General features: G+C 40.7%; 1 protein-coding gene across 4 annotated transcripts in view; it reads right to left on the reverse strand.

The window, feature by feature from the left end:
• Positions 1–1,148: 1,148 nt before the first annotated feature.
• dhx9 (DEAH (Asp-Glu-Ala-His) box helicase 9) overlaps positions 1,149–23,033 on the reverse strand; it is a 95,037-nt gene continuing 73,152 nt past the window's right edge. For 3 of the 4 annotated variants that reach the window (XM_072273980.1, XM_072273979.1, XM_072273981.1), the window contains exons 22-28: positions 19,016–19,127; positions 13,904–14,065; positions 13,656–13,783; positions 12,545–12,774; positions 11,344–11,459; positions 6,598–6,795; positions 1,149–2,466 (exon numbers count right to left, since the gene is read on the reverse strand). In XM_072273980.1, coding sequence (XP_072130081.1) covers positions 1,446–2,466; positions 6,598–6,795; positions 11,344–11,459; positions 12,545–12,774; positions 13,656–13,783; positions 13,904–14,065; positions 19,016–19,127 — 1,967 coding nt within the window. In that variant the 3' untranslated portion in view covers positions 1,149–1,445. The remainder of the gene's footprint in view (positions 2,467–6,597; positions 6,796–11,343; positions 11,460–12,544; positions 12,775–13,655; positions 13,784–13,903; positions 14,066–19,015; positions 19,128–23,033) is intronic. The other variant, XM_072273982.1, reaches the window with a different exon arrangement.

Here is a 23,033-nt window from a genome sequence, read left to right on the forward strand (position 1 = left end):
GTACAAAGAAGGTTCACCAGATTGATTCCTGGGATGGCAGGACTTTCATATGATGAAAGACTGGATCGACTAGGCTTATATTTGTCAGAATTTAGAAGATTGAGGGGGGATCTTATTGAAGCGTATAAAATCCTAAAGGGATTGGACAGGCTAGATGCAGGAAGATTGTTCCCGATGTCGGGGAAGTCCAGAACGAGGGGTCACAGTTTGAGGATAAAGGGAAAGCCTTTTAGGACCGAGATTAGGAAAAACTTCTTCACACAGAGAGTGATGAATCTGTGGAATTCTCTGCCACAGGAAACAGTTGAGGCCAGTTCATTGGCTATATTTAAGAGGGAGTTAGATATGGCCCTGGTGGCTAAAGGGATCAGGGGGTATGGAGGGAAGGCTGGTACAGGGTTCTGAGTTGGATGATCAGCCATGATCATAATGAATGGCAGTGCAGGCTCAAAGGGCCAAATGGCCTACTCCTGCACCTATTTTCTATGTTTCTATGCTCAACACTCACATTGTCTTTGTGAATAGTATTTTAAAATCTTTTCCACTCTGAAATTCTACTACTATCCACCGCCGACCAGTCACATCCAGTCCCCTGCAGATAAATATCTGCCTATAGTGGTCAGGCCAGATCTAACCCTGATGTTACATGCTTCTAGGTATAATGAGCAAATATACATTCTGTTCTACAACTCAGACATTGATCATTAATAAAATGCGAACAATGGACCCAATAACAAATCCTACATGACTCCACTGATGACCCATTCCCAACCAGCAGATTTTCTGGGTATACCATGGCCAAAGACTAATGAAATCCATGACCCGATAAATTTCAGTAATATGGAATGAGGAATAAGCATTGACCAAAATACTGGTGTAAGTGAAATTTTCGATGGTACAGAATACTTGCCATATTCCCTCGACTCACTGGCACAGTACTCACAACTGGCTGTAGTAATCTGCTGTTTATAAAATCCATTCATTTTAATATAAGGTAATAACTTTAACATAAGGCATTGTGACAATACCTCTCCATTTGTGCTCCTTTTTATAAATTTGCAGCAACATGTTCATTTATTGAATGGACCTAAAATAATAGGTAGCAAAAGAGTTTATTATTTGTCATCAGTATTAATTTATGCAAAAACGCATCTTTTTTCTAACTTTTATTTCTTCTGCAATACAACAAAAATACGAACACATTGAAAACCATCCACTCTAAACTTCAATGTGCTTGGACATTTTAATTGGTATTTTAGATATCATAAGTATATACCCTTGCTGTAAGTGCACACTAAGTACAGAAAATATTTGCATAACAACTGAAACTGATCACATTTGCAATGTGCATGCACTGTTGTTTTACATAAAATAATACAAAGCCATGTTACTTATCAATGAATATAAATTGTGCACAAATGCAACTTTTGGTCATCTGCATTTTTCTAGAAGACACCTTTGCCTTCATATCCTCCTCCATAACCTGCCCCAAAACTCCGGTTACCACCATATCCACCACCACTCCGGTTACCACCGTATCCACCACCACCACCCTGGCTACCACTATATCCACCACCACCACCCTGGCTACCACCGTATCCACCACCATCCTGGCTACCACCGTATCCACCACCACCCAGGCTACCACCGTATCCACCACCATCCTGGCTACCACTGTATCCACCACCCTGGCTACTACCATATCCACCACCACCCAGGCTACTACTGTATCCACCACCACCCTGGCTACCACTGTAACCACCACTCCTGTTGCCACTGTAACCACCACTACCCTGGCTACCACTGTATCCACCACTCCTGTTACCACCATATCCACCGCCATCCTGATTACTACTGAATCCACCACCACTCTTGTTTCCACCATATCCACCACTACCCAGGCTACTACTGTATCCGCCACCACCCAGGCTACCACCATATCCACCACCACCCAGGCTACCACCGTATCCACCACCATCACCACCCTGGCTACCACCATATCCACCAGTACCACCACGGCTACCGCCATATCCACCAGTACCACCACGGCTACCACCAAACCCACCAGTACCACCACGGCCACCACCAAATCCACCAGTACCACCACGGCCACCAAATCCACCAGTACCACTCTGGCTACCACCAAATCCACCATCACTCCTGTTAGCACTAAATCCACCACCATCCAGCTTACCACCATATCCACCTTTACTTTGGTAGTCACTATATCCTCCCCTTCCACCACCACTTTGGTAGCTACCATATCCTCCACCACCACCACTTTGGTAGCTATTGTATCCACCACCTCCTCCTCTCCCTCCAGAAAAATATCCAGAACTATAACTGTCACGGGACCCACCATAACCTCCTCCTCCCCTATAACCTGAACCACGACCACTCCCTCTTCCACCAAATCCTTGATTGTCATAACGTGCCATCTTGGGAGGACGAGGACCATCACCAAATCTGTAAGAAATAAAATTAAGATAGTAAATTTCATTAGTCAAATTAACAGTATGGAAAAATTATGCAAATTGCACAACTTAGTTGCTAATTTTTCCAGTTAATACTTCTCTCTATTCAATCCAAGGTATACCATTTAATTATATAAATTGCTCATGAACAAAATGAAACTTGTTGTAATCGTACTGGCATTCTAGTCCTCATGCTGAAGCTCATCACAACCATGAAATCTGAAAACTTAAAATTAGTTTACCATTCTTGTTAACCTTCATTACAAATTTCAGAATATATTTACAACTTAAAATTAATTTTGGCACACTGGTAACAATAAAGTTGGCAGAATCTTGAACTTAAGTTGTCAGTGTCTTGTAAATCAGTCCAACCAAACACACTTAATCCTGAATTCTACAGTTGTAGTAGAAGATTCTTAACCTCTCTGGTATTTAATACCAGCATGAAAACAGACTAACAAACCTTTCATGTTCAAATTACCAACATTTATCACATTTAGTTAATTTTCTAAACAATTTAGGAACTATCTTATCAAAGCTTGGTGATAGGGAAGCTATAAAACACTTACTTATCCCCATACCCAACCAAAAAATTCTTAAGTTTTCTTTACCACTTTATCTTTTAAAACTACTAACAGGCTAATCAGTTGCAAAGCAATAGACAAGCTTTAGTGCCTGCCCAAATAGGTCTTCAGTCAGAATGTTCAGACACAGAAGTGGCTTGTTCGTTCTTTATGTGCCGTGTTGTATGACATGAGTGATCATAGTGTTTCTATGACCATTATTGTTCTTGGCAAATTTTTCTACAAAAGTGGTTTACCACTGCCTTCTTCTGGACAGAGTCATTACAAGATGGGTGACCCCAACCATTATCAGTATTCTTCAGAAACTGTCTGCCTCGTCAGTGGTCGCATAAGAAGGACGTGATATGCACCAGCTGATCATACAACCTGCTCCCATGGCTTCACATGACCCCGATTCCGGGGGAGGGGAGGAGAGGAACAGGAATCATTGATGAACAAGAAACTTGGCTGAAAATCTATGGCAAATACATAAATGAAACTTACCCAGCCTAAATGTACATAGGTGAAAATGGTTTATTTGGACATATTGCACAGTACTGCTGACAGTATTGGGGAAGATTCATCTGCCTTACCGTACCATTTAAATGGCTGTGGTGTGTTCTTCGTGCCGGATGTTAGAGAACTGTGAGACCCAGAGTCTCCCAGTGAACTACATCTGCATAAAGTGCATCCGGCTGCAGCTCCTTGAACAACGTGTTAGGGATCTGGAGCAGCAACTGGATGACCTTTGACTTGTACAGGAGAGCAAGGAGTAATTGATCAAAGCTACAGGGAAGTAGTCACCCTGAAGTTGCAGGAAGCGAGTAGCTGGATGACTGTCAGGAGAAATGGAAATAGGCAATTAGAGCAGAGCACATCTGTGGCCATCCCCCTCAATAGTATACCGCTTTGGATACTTTTGTGGGGTATGACCTCCCAGAAGAATGCATGACGACTGGGTTACAGGCACTGAGCATGGGTCCATGGTGCAGAAGGGAAAAAGAGAGAAGATGGGAGCGACAGTGATAGGGGACTCAATAGTGAGGGAAACGGACAGGAGATTCTGTGGACACCCAGATGGCATGTTGCCTCCTAGGTACCAGGGTCAGGGACATGTCAGATTACATCCGCAACATTTTGGGAGAGGGAAGGGTAGCATTTGGTACCAATGACATAGGAAGGAAAAGCAAAGAGGTCCTGAAAAGAGAATTTACAGAGCTAGGTTGAAGGCTGAGGAACAGGACCTCCTGGGTAGTAATTTCCAGATTGCTGCCTGTGGCACGAGGCAGGGCTACGGTAGGAAACTTTGGCACATGGTGTGAGCAGAATTATCTGCAGCTTAATGTAAAAAAGACTAAGGAGCTGGTGGTAGACCTGAGGAGAGCTAAGGTACCGGTGACCCCTATTTCCATCCAGGAGGTCAGGGTGGACATGGTGGAGGATTACAAATACCTGGGGATACGAATTGACAATAAACTGGACTGGTCTAAGAACACTGAGGCTGTCTACAAGAAGGGTCAGAGCCGTCTATTTTTGAGGAGACTGAGGTCTTTTAACATCTGCCGGACGATGCTGAGGATGTTCTACGGGTCTGTGGTGGCCAGTGCAATCATGTTTGCTGTTGTGTGCTGGGGCAGCACGCTGAGGGTAGCAGACACCAACAGAATCAACATACTCATTCGTAAGGCCAGTGATGTTGTGGGGATGGAATTGGACTCTCTGATGGTGGTGTCTGAAAAGAGGATGCTGTCCAAGTTGCATGCCATCTTGGGCAATGTCTCCCATCCACTACATAATGTACTGGTTAGGCACAGGAGTACATTCAGCCAGAGACTCATTCCACCGAGATGCAACACAGAGCGTCATAGGAAGTCATTCCTGCCTGTAGCCATCAAACTTTACAACTCCTCCCTTGGAGGGTCAGACACCCTGAGCCAATAGGCTGGTCCTGGACTTATTTCCTGGCATAATTTACATATTACTATTTAACTATTTATGATTTTATTACTATTTATTATTTATGGTGCAACTGTAACAAAAACCAATTTCCCCCGGGATCAATAAAGTATGACTATGACTATGACCATGAGTAGAAACAGAATATTTGGCAAATAAATGCGTGGTTGAGAAGCTGTTGCAGGGGGCGGGGTTTCAGGTTCTTGGATCATTGGGATCTCTTCTGGGGGAGATTTGACCTGTTCAAAAGTGACGAGTTGCACCTGAAGCCGAGGGGGACCAATATTCTTGTGGGCAGGTTTGTTAGACCTGTTGGCAAGGATTTAAACTAATTTGGCAGGAGAGTAGGAACTGGAGTGAAGGGACTCAGGATAGGGCAGATGGTAAAAAAGTAAAGGTAGCATGCAGACTGCCAGGTAGAGCAGGCAGGTGATGGGACTTAGCTGCAGCTAACAGGCTGAGTATCAAATCATTAGGGAAGCAGAATCAGAAAGGATAGCAAATACAACTCAAGGTGTTGTATCTAAATGTGCATCGTATAAGAAATAAGGTGGATGATCTGGTTGCACTACAGATTGCCAGGTATGATGTTGCAGCTATCACTGAATTGTGGCTGAAGGATCGTTGTAGTTGGGAATGTCCAAGGTTACACATTATATCAGAGGGATAGGAAGATAGGCAGAGGGGGTGATGTGGCTCTACTGGTAAGGAATGGCATCAAATCAGTAGGAAGATGTGACACAGGATCGGAAGATGTTGAATCCTTGAGGGTTGAGTTAAGAAACTGCAAGGGTAAAAGGACCCTGATGGCAGTTATATACATGCCTCCAAACAGTAGCTAGGAGGTGAACCGCAGATTACAACAGGAAATAGAAAAGACATGTCAAAAGGGCAATGTTATGGTAGTCATGAGAGATTTTAACATGCAGGTCGATTGGGAAAATCAAGTTGGTAATGGATCTCAAGAGAGTGAGTTTGTTGAATGTCTAAGAGATGGCTTTTTAGAGCAGTTTGTCTTTGAGCCTACTAGGGGTTCAGCTATACTGGACTGGGTGTTATGTAATGCACCAGAGGCGATTAGGGAGCTTAAGGTAAAAGAACCCTTAGGAACCAGTGATCACAATTTATATGGTGGTTGGTTAGTAACTAACAGTTCCCTCTTTATACAGCCTTCTGAGAACTTTTCTGAAAGCTTGGCATTGAAGCATTAGAATTCACATTGATCAGTTTATGAATGCTAATTAATGAGAGTGCTGTGAGAGCACTGGAACTTCATATAATTGAACTGACTATTTCTTACATCCTCCACATACGTGAGGAGTAAAAATCTTTACATTATGTCTCCGTCTGAATGTGCAATGTGTAATTTGTCATAAATACCATGTACAGTAAGATATACATCAGGACAGTCAATATAGCTAGAAATATAATTATCTCAGCGTGAATTAAACAGTCTGATGACCTGGTGGAAGAAGCTGTCGCAGAGTCTGTTGGTCCTGGCTTTATTGCTGCGGTACCGTTTCCTGGATGGTAGCAGCTGGAACAGTTTATGGAACAGTTCAGCTGGATCACTGAGTGTTCTGAATACTTTAAGTGCAGCTTACCTTGAGTTTGCCATAAGGTTAATGCCTGCTGCCCCAGGTTTTGAAATCTGCCGAATCACATTCAGCAACCGTTCATGTTTGGGATCCAGATGCCGTACAAATTCAGGATCCTTAGCAACTTCAACAACCAGTGCCTCCATTCCTGCGCGCAAAGCAACAATTGCAGCTGCAGCATAGTGTGACATCTTCAACTTTATCCTACAAGGCAAAAATAATCATATCATAAGTATTTCAAGCAACCAACACAAAAAGAATCAAAGTGGTATGGTTGCTCTGCAGCCGCCCTCCTGGGAAACAATCATACAACAACTGCACTGATTTACAGGAAACAAGTCTTGCTGCAAAAAAGAGATAAACCATAAAACTATTGCTTTACAGCCTTTCTAAGATGGCTAAGCTTGACATGGAATGGAGATCTTTTGAGAAGAACAAGTTAAAGAATATGGCATAACTTACAATGTAACGTATAGATTTTATCATCACTGAATGGATTAAACTGTACAACAAAGACATGGTAGCGCACCACCCTATTACAGCTCAGGACATCAGAGTTCAGAGTTCAATCCTGGTGTCTCTGCAAGGAGTTTGCATGTCCGCCGCATGAAATATGGGCTCCCTCCACAGTCCAGACACACTGGTTAGTAGGTTAATTGGTCATTGTAAATTGCCCTGTGATGAGGCTAGGGTTAAATCTGTGGTTGCTGGGTGGTGGGGCAGAATAGGCTAGAAGGATATGTTCTGTGTCGTATCTCTAAAAAAATAACTGAATCCCAGGTGCAAGATTATATAAGTGGGGAAAAAATGGTGACAAACCAGAGAGGGACAAGCAGGAAGTGCAGTTCATATAACGTAAATGGAATCAAAAGTTGCTTGATAAAGTGATACATAATTGGCTTATAAAAAAATCTGAAGCCCATGGCAGAGCAGTAAGCAGTGAGAATAATAAAAAAAAAAAGTAGTAATTAGGAACAAAGGCTTTTGGCAAAGAGCATTGTTTTGGACTAGATTGAAATGAACAGTAGTATTCCTCCTGGTATTGGAACTATAACCTCTACATATTTCTAATAGATTCAGTCAAGATATATCCAGGCTAATTTCAAAAACTGCAATGACATAAAACTTGGAAGTGTTGTGTACTGTGCTAAGGCTAGTAATTGACTTCAATAACATATAGTCTGGTTAGTGGAACAGATGGGCAAAGAGCAAATAAAACTTATTTCAGATGAACAGGGTGTGTCATTTCCATGAGAAAGATGAAGGGAACAACTATTCACTAGACAGCATAATTCTGAAAGAGCCACACTGATCAAAGAGATTTGGAATGTAAATGCATAAATCAAGGACAAGTTAAAAATGGACAGATTAAAGGCTGATTTATATTTGTGCATACTAGCTTACGCCGTAGCCTACACAAGTGGCCTACGCCATTGTGAGCATTTATACTTGTGCATTGGTGTGTCTGTGTCGCTCTGCAATTCACCGCCAAAACGCTAGTTGGCGGTGGGGTTTCTATGCCACTGTGTTGAGTTTCTTCGTGTTGAAGAACAAAGCAAAGCACAATACCAACAGTCATATACAGTACAAGACATATATAACACATATAAAATAGCAGTAAGCATGCAGTCATACACAAAGTCCAAGTGTGTGCCAAGACTGAGTCCATGAATGTTGTCACCTAAAACAAGTCCGCAGCTTGTTTCCGCCAAACGAACACTGACAACCCGTCCCCCAATCCAACATGGATGCCGTGCCACACTTGCTGGGTGGTTGAAACAGGTGACACCATAACATGAGGCCTCGCAGCTTCCCTAGCAACAGTCTTGACAATTAACCAGCGAACTAGACGTGTAGTACACTCAAACCCTGCTTATCACTGAGGATGCGTTCTTCAGAGGTGGAGCGCTATGTAAATCAGTGCTATGCGGGGTCATTATGACATTAAGCAAACGGACATGTGTCTGATTTTTAAGAAATCAAACCCGAGATATGTATTATTTTATGTATACACAGTAATTCGTGGAGTAACAAACATGCAAATGGGCCTGACATAGCAGCAGCAGAGGGAAGCAGGTGGTGGTTGCACCTTAGAGGAGGGACCAGGCTGTGGCTCTTCCTCTAACTTCGGCTTCTTCTTCAAGTAGGCATCAAGATTTGACTACCTTTACTTGTTTCCTCTCACAAAGCAGTTTTCAGTAGCAGAAATTATTTCAAGAACACCTCTCTTTGCCTTGTTGCTTCACTCCCGGTCAGGACTGTTATCAATGAACCAGTCCATGATTGGCGATGCTAGTGCTGAGGAATTTTGTGGTGAGGTTTTTTTTCCTCTTCTTCCATCCACGTCCTCAGATTCAACCAGGATTTGTTGCTCTGTCAATCCTTGAAGCTCTTTGTTATTAAGGCTTTCACCAAGAGAATGCAGTAACTCTTCAACATTGCCATCATTAACAGCCTTACACCGTATCATTTGCAGTTTCACATCCATGCTAATGCTTTTCCTAGATATCTTAGATGTACTACCCTCACTGGAAGTTGCAGACCATTTTCCAGACGTTATAGGTGGGAAAAAGAATAGAACAAATTGGCAAGGGAGCAAGAATGTTTACACATGTGGGGAAGGCAGAGCGTGAACTAATACATAATTGGCTGTGAGTGACTCAGAGCGTATGTAAAGCACTCTCATTGTCTGACTGAATGTTTACTGTCTTGAAAAGTTCTGTGTGTTGTTTAGAATGAACTTTCGTCATTTAAAAATATTTCAATAAAAAATTGAATAACCACGTTGTAGCGAATCAGTGCTATGCAGGGTAGCGTTATGTGGGGCCTGAGTGTACTCTACATTATATATGTCCAACAGGGTTTTGTGATCACAAAAAAAACATCCAAGACAATCACTCGCTGTTAAGACTGCAGCAAGTCCAGCTCCTCCACCAATGAGCAACTCACTGATGGGGTAGATCTGCAGTGTTTGAAGTTCTTAACATTCAGAAGAGTATTGTGATCATTAAAAAAAGTGTTTAAAAGACAGTAACACCTTTAGTTGGTCCCATAAAAGCCGCCACGTTTGAGAGTACTGTCATCTTAAAGGAAAAAAAGGACATCACATGCACTTCTCTCTCCACCACTGGTAGTGTCTAAAGGGGACACTGCTTCAAGATTGCAACATCAAATCTTCCCACCACCTGGCCCATGCTGTCAATTCGCAGCTACCTTCGGGCAGAAGGTACAGAAGTCTTAACTCCCTCACCACCAGGTTCAAGAACAGCTACTTTCAACCATTTGGTTCTTAAACCAGCAGCAAAACCCTAATAACTACAGTTTAGCAATGCTATGAACACTTTGACCAACTTGCACTACAACGGACTTTTGTTTTTGGTCTAATTGTGTTTTCTTGTAAAATAATTTATTACTGATTCCTGTTTTTCCTGTGAATGATGCTTATATGCTACTGTATATGCCTGTTATGCTGTTGCAAGTAAGTTATCATTGCATCTGTGCACGCATGTTCATGTGTATATGACAATAAACTCAACTTTGACTTTGAAAACCAAAGATAGAATTTGCTGGAAACAGTCAGCAAGTCCAGAGAGAGAAACCATTTGGGAACACTGGGAGGGCTGCCAATAAAACAAGTCAAAAGCAACCTGACATTACCTTACTGAAATTTATAACATTCATATATGCTCTTAATAAGTATTTTATTGTTCCCTGGTGGGAAATTATTGTTACAGCAGCAGCATTTAACAACACACTTAGCAATACTAATTAATAATAATATAATATTAACTAATATTAAAATACATAATAATGATATACGCAATAATAATTTAGCAATGTGCAGTACTAAGCAATAATCATATACGAAATAATAAAACAGAGACTATTATACTATAATGTGTGTTCTCCTGTTGTACAGAGGTGAACTGTTGTATATGCTTATTGAATCTGGTAGGAAAGATTTTCTGTAACGATCCTTGTGACAGCGGAGCTGAATGAGCCCGTTTGAAAGGGTGCTCTGCTGCTTATCCAGAAGGTCATGGAGAGGATGTGCCTAATTGTCCATAATGGATAACAGTTCGTTTAGTGACCTCCATTCCACCACTGTAGCCAAGGACAAATCCAGCCTTTTTGATGAGTTTATTTAGTCTTTTTGCATCTTTAAATGCCTTCTCCTGCACAAAAACATGGGAATGCTATCACCTTTCAAGTAGATGCAATCCTATCTTGGAAAGGCTTCATCATTCCTAGATCTTCAAAACACTAATGGAGTAACTTCACCATCACTAAGCTTGTAGGCCAGCTGGTGGTGTAGTGGCATTAGCGCCAGACCTCAGAGCGAAGGCTCCTGAGTTCGAATCCAAGTTGGGCCACCCCCCAAGCAAGCTTTCCATCTGTGCCGGGTTGAGCATCGAGCTAGCCACTCGGCCTCGTAAAAAAAAAAAAGGGTCGAGTCAGGAACGTTCATATTGTGACCTGGTTAATCTGAAAGGAGACCAATCCTGACACTACGCACCAGCCAAGAAAGGCTGACTGGTGCAACACGCTGGGAGGGACTAAGCTTGTGACTTGCCATCAACTCAAGGGCACTGGGATGGGCAAAGTATTGCTGAGATCACTAGTAAAATACATATCTTGAAAACAGAAAACTGTAAATAATATTCCATCAAGTATCATGTTGAAACATTCAAAAACACCAATTTGTTATTCATCTTAAACTGAGCTTTAAAGTGAAGCTTTAAAGTTTCTTACCATTCATCCATCAAAATAATATCACCATTTCCTGTCACCTTCTTTGAACCATAAAACAGCAGTTGGAGTGGACTAACTAAAGTCATTGCCTTTGCAGATACAGCACGGGTTCGGATCTGAAGAATAATAAAGAATCACATACCCAAGTAATCTAAATATCCACTGATTTTCCCAAACACTTTACTTAAAAGAATAAAAGAGAGAAAAAAAATTATTATATATATAAATAAATAATTGTAGCTATAAATAGTATTGTCCCACAAAGACTGTAACTGTATCCAGTGTAACAAATTAAGAATCAGTATTAAAGTAGCATCCAGTTTCAAAGTCCACTAACTTCGGTGAGACAGAAAGAAATTCTTGAACACTGTTCAAAGACGATTCAGTTTATTCACATTGTCTGCTTCTTCATCTTGGAACACTTGTATTTAACACTTAGAATGTGACTGGACTGCAGCTTTCTCAAACAGCCAAGGAAGGAACTTTTGCATCCAACTGCATGATTAGATTCAATTAAACATGCAATCCAACTTATCTTAAGAATCAAGGAATCATGCTGCCTTGGAGTTTCTTAAAGCTGAAAGGAGAATTCAAAGCAAATGGGGAAAACAATATCCCCTGTAATACTCAATTTAAAATAAATCTAATCTTAAATTTTGTTCAACATGCATAGCAACTAGTTAATTGATTTTACTGAAGTCAATAATCTCTCAATCCATGTGATCAATTGTTTCTGCACAGGATATCCCTGTTGCACAACAGTCAGGAAGTTCAATGGCTAGATTAATGTGATCAGAATTCTTCAGTTTTAACTGTTCAACATTCCTTAAGGATCACTGCATTCTTGGAGAAAAGCTAACTACAGTATATGAACCAATGGATGTCAAAAATTGACCATTCCTTATACATTAAAAGTATGCTTTCTAAATTACATCTTACCTCATTTTAATGAGGATTAGAATTAGATAATAGCTGGGCTGGGGATTGTGGTGAAAGAGGGTAAGTTGGAAAGTGGAGAATAAAAAAAAATAAATTTAGTCCACAATTTCCACCCCCCCCCCCACCAAGTTATCTCGAATATTCTACGAAAAGAATTAAGGAATATGGTAGTAATGAATCTGAATGTGAAATTATGACCCGAGTCTAAAATAGCTATACATCTTGCTCTGGACAATGAGAAATGCTCAGTTGTGTTACTCACCTTTTCCCCAAACACAAAGAACGGAGAAGGATATTTTGAATCTTGATTGCTGAAAGGACAATTGACAGAAGACTTGTGGATAAGTGCATTACGGCCCTCTGTTGTTAATATTTTCCGCTTTTCCTTGTGGTAGCAGACATTAGGATACAGTCCAAAACACAGAAGCGAAATAACCAGATCAAGATTATTATCTGGTCCGGTATTGTTAAATACCTGTGTCATCAGACATTCTATTTAGAAAGAAGGAAAGGGAGAAAATTTTGTTCAATATTCAAACTGTATTTGTTTAAAAAAACACATGTTCCCTCCTAAACAATATCAAATCAAGAAAGTATCAGCTGGCATGAACCTGGCTTGAAATCACAATATAAAAGATGCTGCCTGATTTACTGAGTTTTTTCAGTACTTTGAATATGTTGCTCAAGATTTCCAGCATCTGCTGAATCTCTTGTGTTTACAATATAAAAGTCTGCCATTCAGGTCAGACAGAAGGTACTGAACCTTAGCAGTTCTGTCAGTTCTCATTGAGAATATTAAAGACAGGAGATAGATCTATGAATGTTAAATGAATGAAAGAATGTGGAGTTTATATGCAAAGGTTGCCCTAGTTCAGAAGATCAGCCTGGAAGGTTGAAGTAAGAAAACTTAATGTTCAAACCTCAAAAGGATTTTTTTTAATCTAAAGGCAAAATATTGTTTCCGCTGCAAGGGAGACAAATATGTGGCTCTTTCAATAATTCCTTGAAGTATTGGCATAAAATTAACAGACCAAACTGACACACCCAAGTTTTAAGATCCTATGATTTTTTTAAGAATTAGCATTATATGACAGGCTGAAAGTATTCACTTAGTGCTTGCCTCCAGTGCATTCCATCAAGACTATTTAATAGCTGTCCTCACATAATGAGCAAATTTAATTATATTATGCTCTATGATTCCTGATATTAAAAAAATGTATTTTGTAAGAGCACCAACTAGAATGAACAAACAACCTGGCAACAGTGTGCTAAAAGTGGTATAGACTCTTTTTTTCGATGTCATGAGTAACACACTACATTTAATAGTTACATAAACAATCTAGATTTTAAAAGATTAAAAAATATAAATGTACCTTCAGGAAAGCCGGAGTTGATGAGAATGTCCTTCAGCTGAACCTTAGCTTCCCATGTCATCCGTAAAGTTGCCATGTTTAACCTTTTATGCTCACAAAATCTGATTTCTGCATCTTCCCCGCCCATTCTAGGAATAAAAATGTATCAATGCTCAAATGTAGTTCACTTGCCAGAACTATAACAATACTGAACAGAAATGGAATACAGTTTGGTATTTATAAATTTCCCTGCCCATTCCCTGAAATACCTTGCATCATCCCAGGCTTGGAATACTGAAAGTAGAGCCACATGATCTGAAAATCTTGTTCCTGCAAAATTCCTGTGCACATAGCCAAGACGTTTGCCTTCATTAATAAAAGGCTCTGGAAAACAAGTAGCAGCAGATATGGTGCACACAGCATCACCAACACTGCAACAAATAAAGACAATCCACTTTAAGACTTTCATCAATTTTCCAACTTCATTCATAACTAAAGACATTTCAAAATATTGAACAACATTTGCCATACTAGACACATTCAAACAAAATAATGAACGCTTCAACTAATGGATTTCCCAAGCTGTATCACTGGTTTAATGCCAAACCCTTAACAAATCGATGTTAAAACATCATAGTCTAAATTCAAATCTAACTTGATTTTTGCTGCAACCAAACATAACAAACAGAAATTTACTAATTTAGATCTCACATTTGAAGAAGTTGAGGAATTGAGTGTATCCCTGAATTTTCCAGACCCCTTGCACAAAGCAATTCTAAGAAGTTTATTGTACTATCATAATTCTATATTTTTTTTTACCATTTAAGGTTTCTCTCCCTGTTGTAGCTTTAGGCTCATAGCTTTGAACTCCAGATGCAAGCCCACTTGAATCAAATCTTGTTTGATAACACTTGCACCATCAGTACCCACCGAGTTCTCCCCGTTCACTGATAGCAGGTGCAAAACTTAATATAGGCATGACCATAATACCATATGACATAGGAACAAATTAGGCCATTTGGCTCATCGAGTCTGCTCTGCCTTTCTATACAGCTGATCCATTTTTCATCTCAGAGACACTCTCCTGCCTTTTCCCCGTATCCCATCATGCCTGATCAATCAAGAATCAATAAACCTCTGCCTTAAATATACCCAAAGACTTGGTCTCCACAGCTGCCTATGGCAAAGAATTCCACAGATTCACCACTTACTGGCTAAAGAAATTGCTCCTCAACTCCATTCTAAAAGGATGGCCCCCTATTCTGAGGATGTTCACCTGGTCTTAGACTCTCCCACCAGATGAAACATCCTCTCCACATCCACCCTATCAAGGCGTTCAACATTCAATAGACGTCAATTAGGTCATCCCTCATTCTTCTGAATTCCAGTGAATACAGCCCCAAGAGCTATCAAATGCTCTTCATGTGATAAGCCGTTCAATTGTGGAATCACTTTTGTGAGCTTCCTTTGAATCCTCTCCAATTTCAGCACATCCTTTCTAAGATAAATTGTTCACGATACTCCAAGTGAGGCCTCACCAGTACTTTATAAAGGCTCAACATTACATCTTTGCTTTTCTATTCTAGTCCTCTTGAAATGAACGCTAACATTGCATTTGCCTTCCTCACCACAGACTTACCCTGCAAATTAACCTTTAGAGAATCCTACACAAGGACTCTCAACTCCCTTTGCACTTCACTTTTTTGTAGTTTTTCTCCATTTAGAAAACAATCAACCCTTTCATTTCTTCTATCAAAATGCATGACTATACACTTCCTGACACTGCATTCCATCTGCCATTTCTTTGTCCATTCTCCTAATCTGTCTTAAGTCCTTCTCTAGTCTCTCTACTTCCTCAAAACTACCTGCCCCTCCACATATCTTCATACCGTCTGCAAACATTTCAACAAAGTCACAAATTCCATCATCTAAATCATTGACATATAATACAAAAGGAATCGATCCCAACACAGACTCATATGGAACACCACTAGTTACCGACAGCCAACCAGAAAAGACTTCCTTTATTCCCATACTTTGCCTCTTGCCAAGCAGTTTTATCCATTCCTCTAATCTTTCCTGTAATACCATGGACTCTTAGCTTGTTAAACAGCCCCGTGTGGCATCTCGTCAAGTGCCTTCTGAAAATCTAGATACGCAACATTAACTGATTCTTCTTTGTCTTGTTATTTCTTCGAAGATTTGTCAGACAAGATTTTCCCTTGTGGAAACCATGCTGACTATGGCCTATTTTATCATGTTTCTCCAAGTACCCTGAGACCTTGTCCTTAATAAGCGACTCCAACATCATCCCAAACACTGAGGTCTATCTAAGTAGCCCATAGTTTCTTTTCTTCTGCCTCTCTCCCTACTTGAAGAGTGGAGAGACGTTTGTAATTTTCCAGTCCTCCAGAACCATGCCAGAATCTACTGATTCTAGCAAGATCATTATTAATGCCTTCACAATCAGCCACCTCTTTCAGAACCATGGGGAGTAGATCTTCTACTCCAAGTGACTTAACTACCTTCAGAACTGTCAGTATCCCAAGCACCTTCTCCTAAGAAATGGCAACTTCATTCATTTCTACCCCCTAAATGCTCTTGACCTTCTGGCATTCTTCCACAGTGAAGACTGATAAAAAAAAATACTTATCCAGCATTTCCTTGTTCCCCCATTGCTACCTCTCCAGCATCATTTTCCAGTGGTCCGATATCTACTGTCACCTCTTTATTTACACTTTATATATCTTCAGAAACTTCTGGTATCCTCTTTAATATTATTGGCTAGCTCACCTTCGTATTTCATCTTTTTCTCTTTGACTTTTTTTAGTTGCTTTCTGTTGGTTTTTAAAAGCTTCACAATCCTCTAACTTTCCCACTAAGTTTTCCCCTATTATATGCCCTCTCTTTAGCTTTTATGTTGGCTTTGACTTTTGTTGTTAGCTTGGTTGTGTCATCTTTCCTTAAGAATACTTCTTTCTCTTTGGGATGTATGCATTTCCTATACCTTCAAAATTGCTTCCAAAAATTCCAGCCATTGCTGCTCTGCCATCATCCCTGCCAGTGTTTCTGGCCAACTCCTCTCTCATACCTCTGTAATTCCCTTTACTCCACCATAATACTGATACATCTGACTTTAGCTTCTCATTCTCAAATTATAGTTGGCCCTCTTTATCCGCAGGTGATTGGTTCCGGGACCCCCCGTGGATACCAAAAAACGCGGCTGCTCAAGTCCCTTATTTAACCTGTCTCACAGCGGTGGAGTTTAGGACCCAGCGGAGCCCCGGCCCTTATTTAACCTGTCTCAGTGCAGTGGACTTTAGGACCCGGCAGAGCTCTGAATCCGCAGTGTTTCTGTTCACGAAAATAATCACGATCACGATTGAAAATAAACTGGAAATAATAAAGCGATTGGAAAGAGGTGAAATGCCATCGGTCATTGGAAAAGCGTTAGGCTACAGTCGGTCAATGATCGGAACAATTTTAAAGGATAAAGGCCCTGCCCCGATGAAGGCTACAATTATTACTAAGCAACGCAGTGGTTTAATTATTGTAATACATACATTTCTAAGTGTTTTATATGCATAGAAAGGTAAAATATATAGTATATACTAAGACAAACGTTTGACTAACTGACGCTAAATAATACCAGATGTACCTGTTCCGACTTACTTAGTAAGAGGACTTCCAGTTTTTTTCGATCCCGATCGACGACAACCTACGCACATCCTCCCGTATACTTTAAATCATCTCCAGATTACTTATAATACCGAATACAATGTAAATGCTATATAAATAGTTGCTATACTGCATTGTTTAGGGAATAATGACAAAAAAAAGGTCTGTACATGCTCAAACAACAAATGCTGGAGAGTGAACTTCCGGGTTTTCCCTATAACGCGGTTGGTTGAATCCGCGCATGCAGAACCCGCAGATAAGGAGGGCCGACTGTATTCACAATACTCCAAGTGAGACCTCACCAGTGCTTTATAAATTTTCAACAATATATCCTTGCCTCTATATTCTAGTACTCTAGAAATGAATGCTAATATTGCATTTGTCTTCCTCACCACACTCTCAACCTGCAAATTAACTTTTAGGAAATCCTGTACAAGGGTACCCAAGTCCCTCTGTGCCCTCTGGTAGAAGAAGTAAAAGGGTAGACTATTTTCTAAATGGAGAGAGAATTTAAAAACCCAAGTACATAACCATACACTTCCTGTCACTGTATTCCATCTGCCACTCTTTGCCCATTCTCCTAATCTGTCCAAGTCCTTCTGTAGCTTTACTCCTTCAAAACTACCTCCCCCCCCACCTGCCTTCATATCGTCCACAAAATTTGCAACAAGGCCATCAATTCCAGCACCCATGTCATTGACATACAACGTAAAAAAGCTGGTCCATTTTGCCCTTGATGGACTTCCTCTGGCATGATTGGAGTTGGAGAACATTTGATATTCATTTTCCTATCTACTGTACTGTGCATTAAATCACAAAGTACCTGTGCACATTCATTTAACATGTGGTCATTTGGAGCATTTTGTTGCCTAACTGGAATTTACATACATGTATGAAAGGAATCTTGGAATGTAAACATATTGGAACAATATCAGAAACAAATTTAATTCGAGAACTATGTAAATAGAAAATAATTATGTGTTAAAGATATATCAAAGAATTTGTATATCTGGACTAAAAAGTCATCATGTAGTTTCGATCTGTCCCAAGATCTCAAGTTGCAGAAGTTTAACTTATAGAAATTATTCAAATAGAAACTATTATGTAGGGCACTCAGAAATCCTTTCTCTTACAGACATCTCAAAAATAGCCTTCCATTTGAATATCCTTAATGTGAAGTACAATGAAAGCAAATTAAATTTGTAATCCATAGGCAAAGAAGCCACGTATTAATACATAGCACAGTTTTGTTTCACAGATCCTCATTTGGCAAAAAGAATGCATTAAACAGGGTATGGCAATCTTCATAGAAATATGCACTAAATGTAGTGTAGCAGTTAAAGTGACACTATTCCAATTCGAGGTGTCAGAGTTCCGCGTTTAATTCTGATGCCATCTGTAAAGAGTTTGTATGTTGTTCCTGTGAAATGTGTGAGTTTCCTTCGGGTACTCCAGTTTCCTCCCATATTCCAAAGACGTATCGGTTAGTAAATTAACTGGGTATTGTAAGTTATAATTTACAACAATTAGGCTAGGGTTAAATAGGTGGGTTGCTGAGCAGTGCAACTCATTAGGCTGGAAGGGCAAATTCCCTATTGTATCTTGAAAAGTAATTTAATAAATGTTTTGAATTCCATACCCTGAGAAGCACCATTGCATTTTATTGAATACAATCTTTTCAAGTAATCTCTGCTTTGACTTACTGGAAAATGCAGCCCATAATCATCATTTTGCCTAGACGTGGTTCAATAGGAAGCCGAGCTAAGATGCGGCCCAATGGAGTCAGCTCATCATTGGTATCCAAAGCATCAAGTTCTGATGAAGAAAATACATTTTATTAAAAACACATATATACTACATGCAAGCAAACCATATTTGATACGTAGGCATCAAAGGTATGATCTGTAGTAAGCAATTCACGTGCTGGAAAGAGATTTTTAAGACAATGAATCAGCAACATACTTGTTTATTTACACATTTTAACATTTCTACAGAAATGTAGTCCCTATTCCCTTCAGGTTCAGAGTTTTGAAATATCAAGAGCAATATTTGAAATTTGTGCCAGATGCAGTACGTTTACAAGATGCCTCTTATGCTGGAATAATTTAGAGAGCATAATTACGCAGCAAGTAGACCTGCCGGACAATTCCAGCATCCCAGCTTTAATCCGGACATGAGGTACAGTCTGTGTAATGTTTGCACATTCTCCCCAAGACACAAGTTTCCAGGTGCTATAATTTCCGTCTACATCCTAAATATTTGCAAGCAGGTTAACTGGCCACTATAAAACACCAGAACTGTAGCTGAGCGCAGAAAATTAGAGAGAACTTGATTAGATGTAACAGAGAATAGGCTACAGGTATGTGTGGTAGAGTAGAGGGACAGGTAAATATGGGTATAGACTCAGAACAATGATTAGCTAATGATCAATTACCTTATGAGCACCTTATGATACTGTTGCTGGGCAAGTCAGAAAGAAACCCTACCCAGCAACAGGTGATGTACTAGATATTGTTCTCTGAAAATACAAAAGCATCTCAAGGTATAGCTAAATATGGGAAGAATAGCGTAGGGGGCAGAACATTCGAGAGAAAGGGGAAGGTATCAATATAGGGAACTGATGTTGTATCCAGGCTAACTTTGGCAGAAAATAATTATAACTAACCAATGATGATTTTACATCTAATAGCATATTAACATGTGATCAAAACTATTCTAAAACCGTCTTAACTCGCGTAATTGTAAGATTTCCTGTGTACATAATGATCAATGTTATAAATTGTGATTCGGGGGAGGGTAGTGTCTGGACTGGTTCTTTGGGAAATCAGTCTGTAACTTCCCCCATAGCATGTTATGAATAAAGAGTAGTTTGATAAAGTATTGCTTGTGTTATTGTGTTCGTGGTATTTGCGCTCTTGCATCGGGTCAATCCACCTTAACAAATGGAAGAAAAGGAACTGATGCAAATGCTCTTTGAAAGCTGGTAGGCCGAATGGCTTCCTTTTTGTCACATAAAGATATAATTAAAGTATTCACAAAAATAAGAATGCATTTTAGCACAAAGAAGAGAAAATATGCAGATGTTGGGCTGGAACATTATTTTTGTGATTGCTTTAATTATATCTTTGTGTGACAAAATGGAAGCCATTCTACCTACCAGCTGTCAAGAACATAAAAATTAGCACAGCAGTATTAGAATTAGTCATACTTCCTAAGTGTCAATCCACTTGTTAAGTACGAAGTTGCATTATTCATTACACAAAAGAAATTATGAGTAGGGTAAGCCACCTCGTCCTTCCGACTAGCCTTGTGCTCATCATCATCACCGCCGAATTGTCCAAGGCCAGAAGTCCTTTTCTACCTTCAATTCCCTGACCATTTAAAAATCATCGTACAGCTTCCAATTTTAAAGGTCAAACATTATCTGGTAATTATCAGACTTGTAAGCAAAAATCTCTCAACATCAAGCATGCCCCCTCAAGATCATGTTATTTTTTCAAAAAGATCTCCCTTCATTCTTCTGAACTGCAAAGAATGTATGACAACACTCTCATCCCAGGAATTACAGTAGTGAATATCTTCTGAACTGACTCCAGAGCAACTGTACCCTTTCTTAAATAAGGCAACCAAAGTTGAATGGGTATTCCAGGTGTGACCTATCCAACACCAAATCCAATTATGTATCTCTAAACTCCAATTTACCTGTCACATCTATGTCAGTTGTGTTTCAAGCTCCTTGCAGCACCTACAAGCACAACAGTTCAATCCCTCTGTGGTAGTTTCTCTCCATCTCAATAATGGCATGCCATATTTCCCACTTAAGGGCATAACCTCACAACTGTCTACACTAAACTCCATTTACCACATTTTCGCCTACACACTTAACCTATATTCAATTACTTAACCTATATTCAATTGCAGAATCCAAGTATCCTCATTGTAGCATGCTTTCCTACCTATTTTTGTCTCATCAACAAACTCAGCATCTTTACTAACACCTCTTCCTTTAAGTTATGAGCACCGAAGAGGTGGTGGTACAGTGGTATTAACACCCAATTAATAACACACACAAAATGCTGGTCAGCGAGCATCTATGGAAGTGAATAAATAGTTGACATTTCAGACTGAGACCCTTCATCGGGACTGGAAAGGAAGGGGAAAGATGCCAGAAAAATGGGGGAGGGGAGGGAAAGGAAAACAAGCTAGCAGGTGATAGGTGAAGCCAAGGGGTCAGGGAGGGGAGATGAGAATCTGATAAGGAGAGAAGAGTGGAGCATGGAAGAAAGGGGAGGAAGAGGGGCAGCTGGGGTAGGTGAGGAGAAGAGGGGACTAGGGGGAGGGGGAAAAATTACAAGTTGGAGAGATCAATACTCATGCCAGCAGGTTGGAGGCTACATAGAAAGCTCTGACAACCTGAGAGTGCCCTCATTTTGGCAGAAGAGGAGGCTATGGACTGACATGTCGGAATGGGAATGGGGATAGGTGCTAAAGTGGTTGGCCACCGGGAAATTGCACTTTGTGCGCATTTTCGCCCTCCGAAGTCTACACGCCACCCTCTCTGCTATACGGATACCTATGGGCCCTGTCTCAGTCTCTGTCACAGCTCCAAGGATTACTTCCCTCTGGACTTCTCCTCAACCCCTAGTGCACCCCGCTGTCTCCAATGCCTCCAGACCGTGGTTCCTGCTGCCTCCCATTTGGACCTCAATTCAATTGGACACAGCCAGACCACGAATACCATTATCAACAGCCCAATTCCAATGATCATAAGTGCCTTCAGATGCAGCTTCCAGCTCTGGCTTCACCTCAAACTGCACTGGTGCTGTTTCATGCACCCATACTGAGCCTGTCAATTTCATCACTTTTGCCTCCAACTTCCAGCCCTTAAACTCACTTGGCCCATTCTGATACCTCTCTCACTCACAACACGCTGGAGGAACTCAGCAGGTCGGGCAGCATCCGTGGAAAAGATCGGTTGACGTTTCGGGCCGGAACCCTTCGTCAGGACAATGACGAAGGGTTCATTGTCCTGACGAAGGGTTCCGGCCCGAAACATCGACCGATCTTTTCCACGGATGCTGCCCGACCTACTGAGTTCCTCCAGCGTGTTGTGAGTGTTGCTTTGACCCCAGCATCTGCAGATTATTTTGTGTTCTGATACCTCTCTCCCTTTTCTCGATTACTCAGTCTCCATGACTGGAGACCAACAGCCTACTGATAACTTATATAAACCCACCATTGCCCATGGCCATCTTGATGATAGCTCTTTCCACTCCTTCTCCTGTAAAATTGTCATTCCCTTTGTCTCTGCCACATCTGTTCCCAGGATGAAGCTTTCCTTTCTAGGACAGAAATTAACTCTTTCTTCAAAGAATAGGGTGCCCCTCCTTCCATTGCTGCCCTCACTCACATCTCCTTTAATTTCCCAGACATCTGAGCCCATCCCATCTTCTCACCGCTTTAACAGGGAAAGTTCCTCACCTACCACCCCTGAGGATCCACATCTTACATATCGTTCTCAACAACCTCCACCATCTTCAATGTGATCCTACCACCAAACAGATCTTTAGCACCTCCCCCCCCCCCAATTCTCCACAGGGATCATTCCACCATGATTCCCTTGTCCATTCATCCCCTCGCGCTAATCTCTCTCCTAGCACACATCCCTGCAAGCAACAGTAATGCTACACCTGACCATTTGCCACCTTCCTAGTCTCCATT

The sequence above is a fragment of the Mobula birostris genome, chromosome 12 (assembly GCF_030028105.1).
Source record: "Mobula birostris isolate sMobBir1 chromosome 12, sMobBir1.hap1, whole genome shotgun sequence".
Classification (NCBI taxonomy): Eukaryota; Metazoa; Chordata; class Chondrichthyes; order Myliobatiformes; family Myliobatidae; genus Mobula; species Mobula birostris.